At 42.0% G+C, this 7,553-nt stretch overlaps 1 protein-coding gene across 1 annotated transcript in view; it reads right to left on the reverse strand.

The window, feature by feature from the left end:
• Positions 1-239, reverse strand: part of TMEM37 (transmembrane protein 37) — a 4,416-nt gene extending 4,177 nt beyond the window's left edge. Inside the window, exon 1 of the mRNA XM_026076446.1 lies at positions 78-239. Within this exon, the coding sequence (XP_025932231.1) occupies positions 78-239 (162 nt within the window). The remainder of the gene's footprint in view (positions 1-77) is intronic.
• Positions 240-7,553: the final 7,314 nt, after the last annotated feature.

Here is a 7,553-nt window from a genome sequence, read left to right on the forward strand (position 1 = left end):
GCGGAGCGGAGCGGAGCGGGGGGCAGGGCCCCCCCCAGCCCCGCGCACCCTCTTATCTCCACCTTGCCTATCTCTACCTGTGCCGTCAGCAAAAATGCCTCCGCTCGTAAAGTTTTATACCCTCGGTCTGCTCCTGTTTTGCCGTCCCCTAGCGATTTACTGATTGCTTTAGCTCCCCCCGCCCCGAAACAACAAGAAGAGAAAAAAAAGCCCAAGGAAGTTGTGTTCTGCTGTGTCATCAGAAACCCTTGTTTTACTGCCAAATCCTGGTTTCAGCTCCAGCCGAGAAAGCTGCCGTGATTCGGGGACTCCGGCACAGGGATCCCGGGACCCGGGCGGCGGTTCCCAGCCGCAGCGCCGGCGGCGGGGGCCTTCCTTCCCTCGAGGTGCCGTCAGAACTTGACCCGTTCTTCTTATTTTCCTACCTGTGCAGAACTGGAAGGTTCTCCGCCGCCATGTGCTGGAGGTTGTCGTAACTTTACCCTTGCTCTGATTTCCATTTCTGAGCAAATCAGTCTTCTTTACAGACTATCTGTCTTGTTATTTTAAGCTCTAAACCATTTTATAAGGGCTTTCTGTTTGTTTCCCTTAAAAATACATATATATCTGCTAGGATGTGGCTGGAGATTTTTCTGTAACATTTTTTAGTATTTTTCTTCTCAGGGGGAGTTCTGAAGAACACATTTAGGTATTTCACATTTTTATGATAACTTCTGACCTTTTTATTTGTCCCCTTTTGCAATATCTTTTAATTGCTTCTCCTCAGAGGCGTACACACGACGGGATGATGTTTCCACCTAACTTTGGATTGGGTATTTTCCACTTGCAACACGTGGCAAATTTTTGCAGTGTCTGTTAAAAGTTGTTCTCTGGCTTTGTGGCCTGCAACATTTTTTGTCTTCTGAGCACGCTATCTGACCTGGCAAACTCGATGCTTCCTATGGCCCTTTTAATTTGGTCTCATCGGAGGACGGAATACACTGCATACATCCTGGCTATTTATTCGGCGAGTTAAACAGTATTTCCGAATTGCAGTGTTCAGACTGAGGGCATACATTTACTATTAGGCCCTTCCACTTCCAAGTGCTAGATTTAAGAATATTTATTTATTTTTGGCTCCAAATTGCAAGCAGCTTGTGTTGTCTCACTTGCTGGATCAAGTGAACAAACTCTGCTTGCACATAACTGTGCTAAGCAAATGCCGGCTCAGGCCAGACAAAATAAACCGGTCTTATCTGGCAAAAACACTCACATGACTTGTGCCTTTTGTAACATAGGCTCAACCCTGCAAAGCGTTAGGCAATTTGGCCCCCCGTTAGCAAAATTATTAAGCATAGGTCTGACTTGAAAACATGTGAGTCACCCTAACGACTTGAGCAATATGGTGATTTCTTCTTAAACGAGGTGCATCCTGCTGAACCAAGACTGCTTTGCCGTGGAAGGCGGTGGTAGGCTCACATGAGCAAACGCGTGCAGAAATCTCTGCAGAACGAGGAACTTGAGTGGCTGTTTTGGAAACCCAAACTGCGCTGATCCAGACTGGGATCCCTTCATAGCTGTTGCGGCCAAGCTGGTTCCTTGAGGAAAGGGACTGGTTTAGCAATGCTACTTTTGTATCTCTTTTTGTTACCTAGGCTGCAAGCATACAATTGCTTTAATATTTTGTATTTAATTTAGCTTTTCCAAATGTAAAATGTATACCAGAATGAAACTTGACATGTAATTAATATCAGGATATAGCAGAATTGCTTCTGCTGCTATTTCTGGCTATTTGGCTATTAAATATGGCTGGATTTCTAAACATTTTGTACATCTTTTTAAGATGTAGAACCTTGCACCTTGTTCAAATGGAAAGGTGTATTTATTTTCATTGTCTCCTAACTAAAAAAACCCCAAAGATTTTCTCTGCCTTTTCAAAAAATAAAAATAAAAAATTGTTAGAATAAAAGATAAATTGTGAAAAAATGCCTCAAGATTACTATTTGGGGAAAACTGTATGAAAATAGTGTTTTACAATAGAAAGATCAATACTTTTAAAGGAACAATAGAAAATTAATTTCTCTTCTGATTTTTTTTTTTTTTTAACCTACATCATAACAACATAAGTGACCTTTAATGCACTCCAAGTGTATTACTGGTTCGGCTGTGTCAATCTGGAATATTTGGTCTACTGCCACTTTCATTATTCTGTTTATAAAGTCCTTTCTCTGTTGAAATGGTTATTTCACATCCTCTCCCAGGAGAGAAATTTTTCAGGGAAATGTGTTCATAAATAATGGCGATTATCGCAGATTGCTATAAAACACGTGAATAGTTTAATCTGGTTGATTTAAAATAAGGAAGTTGAATGTTGAGGAATCTTTTCTAGCTCCGGGGATTGCAGCAGCACAGCGAGCGTTCAAGACCGCCAGCTCACGGTCCGAGAGTCACTGGGTGGCTTAGGAAAGAGGTAACTGGTGAAGTCTTTCGCTTTGAGGTGAAGCAGTGGTTGCAAATACTGAACAATGATAAATCACAAATTCTGTCCTCAAGATTATAAAGCAACCCAAACTACCATGCACTGGAAGTACACAAGTGACTGGATGCAGCATGATACTTGCTGGCTCATGCAACAGAAAGGATCTGTTCCTACTTTTCCCAGGATATACCCTGCAGTATGGGGTTTTCCAATCTTGAAGTTGGTTATGTCTATAAATGCATTTATTTGTCTGTTGAAAAAAAATCTTTCTGATTGTGCATTTGTAACTCTTGAAAGAGCAACTGGTGAAGTTAGGAATTTAAGTCTTCATGTTATCAGATTCCTATTTCAAAATGTCTTTCCAGACAGAAGTTGTCCTGATCTCGGAGACAAAAGACCTTCAGTATGTTGTGGCTGATGCTTCAGGAGATGCCCAAGGCCTGCATGAAGGGCAAAATGGTTTTCTTCATATCTGCTGAAAAAGGTGGGAATATAGAAAATTTTGTGAGGAAAGAGTAAGAGACTGGTAGTCTGGTGCCACTGTTCCTTTGCAGTGCAATTTGCAATAAATTGAAAATACAAGCTCAGGAAGCGGCGTTCAGCTCTGGCTGGGTGCACCCTAGCTGGACTAAAACAGAGCTTCTGGAATGGGGTAAAAAGTCAGCAAGTTGCTGGCAAACTGCTCAAGCCGGGCAGCTTCTGGGAGCGTGGGCACGGTCATCCTCCGTGAGCAGTGCCCCAGGCAAAATATGTGACAGAAGGTGGTTTTGGTTTGTACCAAGGGCGGTACAGCTCGGACCAGCCCCTTGTCACAAGTGCTTTAGCTCACAGTTTTCCTCACATCACTGCAAGTTAGACAGCCAGCACGACAGCCTTGTGCTAACACGAGAAGAGAGGCGGTTGAGCGTGTGAGTGGAGAAGGCTCCTGGCCAGATGGTTTCACTTTGCCTCCTGTCCAGACACCTTTCCTATGCCACGGGGAGCCCCCGGCCATAGCTGCCTGGCCGGGAGCTGTCACTTGTCATTGCAGCTCCAGGCTCTCCCACTTACTGCTGGACACCTGCAAAAGTTCACACAACACAGACTGCAAAAGTTCATGATCCTATTGCTCATCCAAATCAAACAGCAACTGTTAAGGTTCCCATAACTGCTTTGGAAACATATTGATAATATGCTGGTCCATTCCACTTTCTCCCTGCCCCTCCCTTTCCCAACCACCCAAATTATCCAAAGGAAAGACAAAAAGAAGAGGAACTGAGAGACTTTAAACAGAAGGATGGGGTTAAAGGAATAGATTTTATATTCTTGGGGGAAAAAAAAAAAGTTTTCACCACTGACCAGCTTCTGGACCTAGCTACTAATGTGCAACCTACCTCCACATCATACTGTGTATCTTCAGAGACCTCGCGCTGGGTGCTTGCTTGTTCTGTTTTGGATTCAACCCTTTGCCAGAGGTCCCTGAAATAGCTGGGCTGGCTCAGGTCATATCTGCAAAGTATTTGCATGTATCCATCACAGCAGAAATTGATGCTTTGAAATACATTCAAGACAAAACAGAACTCCAGCCCTTTTATCACTAATAAAAAAAAAAGTGGATCCATATTTCAGTACAATGCAAGCTGGGGGGAAAAAATCAGATTATTTGGTTTCTCAGCCGTCTTGTATGCGTTTTTTTATCTCAGTAGCAACTCAGATCAATGCAATTAAATACCAGAGTTAAAAATACTAAGTATGTTAAACTAGTGAGCATACTTTCAAGATTTGAAACTCCTTCAGGAAGCGTTAGGAGAAGATGGCATACTACCATCTCAGCCTTGTGGGGAACACTAAAATGAGTGTCTTGCACAGGTCTCTCTGTAGTCTCAGCATTTCTACATATACTTCTCATCTTAATTTTGATTATGATAGCATTATTTAAGTTTTGTCGGTCAGCAATCATAGCTGTGTTTTTGAAAACCTCAAGTCATTCTAGATACGGATCTGATGAAGAGAGAGAGAAAAGAATCCCAGACTTCTGTTTGTGTTTTCATCACGTCACAGATCTCTCATTAGTTCAGGATGCAAGTAGCCTTTATCCGTAGAGGTAAAAACTTCAAACTCCATTAATGTAACTGATTCCCTCTGCAGGTCTCCTTCCCTGTTCCACACTGTCTGGTGGAGACAAACAAGGTGTCTCCTTGGCCATCTTAGCTAAGTAATATCATTTTTATTCTTCTCAGGGTGTGGAATCACGCGCTTGAGGCAATCCAGTCTTGCAAATAGAGAACAAAGTATGACTAAAAAGGGCTTTGCAGAGAGATCACATGATCTCCCACTTCGTCAGGGCCTTGAGCTCTTTTTATTAAGGCACTTCAGTGCAGTAGCAATACTTATAGCTAAAATAATCCTTTCTAGCACAAGGATTGGAAGGGATCTGTTGAGCTACTGATTCCATTTCCAGGCTGTTTTTCATATCACCTCTTTCATAAACTTGTCAAGCTCCAGGAATTTTGACCAGATGTTCCAGGATTGCAAGGGGCCTTGGGATCTTTATATATACTTTATCATATCCCCAGGCCCATGCTTATTAAATATACTGCATTTATGCATGGCTTCTCCAATAGTCTAGGCATTTTTTTCCCCCTAAGTATAGGAAAGATTCAAATGACATTAGAGGCAAGACACATTAAATGATTTTGAAAAAGGCTCTGTACCTCTTCAGGTACTCTTAAGGTAACGTAGGATTGCTCTAGAACTACACTGAATGGCAAGATGGTTGTTAAAAGATGAACCAGCAGTAACAAGTGTTATAGCATCAGACCTTGAAGACAAATGGACATGTGGTAGGAACAGCCAAAAGTCCAGAAGCCATAGGTGTAAGTGGGAAAGTTAAAATAGACTGCTGGAGCTTGGTCACCTGAAAGCTCTATTCTAGAATAACTCACTCAGGCTGGGTTTAACCTGGCTTAGATGCTGGCTCTAGAGGGAATACATGCACATCATTTTCTAAAGTTGGAGACAGTGGCTCATGCGTAGAAGGGACTGGTGTTACTTGTACTTCAGCTTAGCAGTTGAAGGTTTGGCTAATTGAAAGACCAGTTATCTCAGTCTGAAGATGATTAACGTTCCTTAGGGGTATGTGTATGGGGGAAAACAGATTCCATCTTCTTCTGTTGTATTTGTATTTTATAAACTTGCACTTTCTAGTTTTATTACTACGACTCTTACCCTAAGTGTTATGAGTATGTAATATTAACTTGTCTTATCTCTGAGTAGTTTTGACAAGTTGAAAGACTGCATAACCCTTTTGGGGTTAAAGTTGTGGTATTTAGGAATCTAAGCTGAAATGTATTTTCTTTTCCATTTTTCTCCCTCCTCCATCCATAACTGACCCCACCAATATGAACGAGATAGCTGAGATGCCCAGTCTCCCCAGACTGATGTTGCTCAATATTGTTGGCTCTGAACACTTAGTGGACAAGTGCCCACACTATAAACAACAAATGCAATTGTCATTTATTTTAAGCAGTCAAATCAGAGTCAAATAAGTTCAAAGGTTAAAATAATACTTGTATTGTGAAACATAATCACTCCAGATTAGGACTGAAGAATCTTGACAGAAAAACAGTCACCCTGAGATTGCCTTTTAGTCAAACAGAAAACTTAACTTCAAGGTTGCTAATCTATTATTGGCCGTAAGCAGCACACTGATACAGTGGTATTTGTTAAATCTGCACTAGGAGCGCTGCACGTTCACATGTCTTCAGTAAGTGCAAACAAAATCCACAAGGGAAAAAAAAAAAACAAGGAAAAAACCCCATCCCTTTTATAGCTTATCTCTAATTGCACTGGGCACCGTTCTAATGGTAGGAGAGCGATAGACAGAACACTGTCTTATCACACGCAAGGTAACATTATTGGCATATCCAAAGTCCAGACTGCATTCTGCACTCTGCAAACTCAGCAAACCAGACCTGAGTGCATATACGCCAGCTGGCCTCTGACCGCCTGCATGTTAGCCTTGCCTCAGAGCATGTCTTTTCCCCTTCACAAACACGGCAAGCAGCAGAGTGTTGCTCTCTTTTCTTTGACCTAATATGGAGGAAATAACAGCTCCCTGAATGGGTGTCAGAACAATCCCCTGCTTTTTTGCAGTGCTGCCCCAGCCACCAAAAGCATCTGTTCCTCTGCATCAAGAGTACCTTATTACAGGTAGAGCAACTGCTCTTAAGTTGTATTTTAGTTTGAGACCTGCTGCTTCTGTTTCAAACCTCAAAACAGGCTGTATATCTTAAAGGTTATCTATTTTTACCACTGTATTAGTTTAATAAAAGCTATTACCTCTAGCTACAAATCTGTTTGCAAGTGTCCTTACACTATCCTTGCTCCAACATCACTACTGTTAGTGTTATTTATGCAACCCAGGAGTCCCATGCTTCACACTAGCAAGCACTGTGTGTTATGCAGTAAGTCAGCAGCATTTTCAGAGCAAACAACCCATGCCTTTATGAGATGTTCACCCTGCTGCTAAACAACCAGTCCACTGACTCAGTTCACAGCCTTTTCAGTGGTCTCCCTCCAGTAGTATCCACAAGCATCACACTTCCGAAGAGAGAAAGAGCATGCAAGAGGCCAGTTTACCAATAGCATCCAGTAGGTGCTTCATTCAGTAATGATTTCCAAGCACATCAGTTAATAGCTGCACAGCTAATTTTTCTTTTCATCATCCACACTGCGCACAGACATCAGTACCTTTGTTTCTGCCTTAACACCTCCTGTGAAGTCCCTTTACTGCATAGCTTTTTCTTCCATTAAAACTTGAATTTTTCAATGTACTTCTGAGATGCGCAATTGATAGCCAAAGGGCAGCTTCATTGCCAAAGGGCAGATTCAGTAGTAAGACCAGTGATGCTGCTTTTCTAAAGAAGGTGAAGTTGCAAGCAGAAATATGTTACTATGGTAAAAATAATGCACCCAAACACAGATATTCAAGATAGAACTGTTTGTCACTTACAGAGCCTGGTAAGCAACATTATTTGAAAATACAGGGTAATGTTTAAAAGCCTGGCCAAGACCAAGTTGTCTCCAGGATAAGCACCAGGGATAAGCATATATA

Source organism: Apteryx rowi, unplaced genomic scaffold, assembly GCF_003343035.1.
Source record: "Apteryx rowi isolate R43461 unplaced genomic scaffold, aptRow1 scaffold_431, whole genome shotgun sequence".
NCBI lineage: Eukaryota > Metazoa > Chordata > Aves > Apterygiformes > Apterygidae > Apteryx > Apteryx rowi.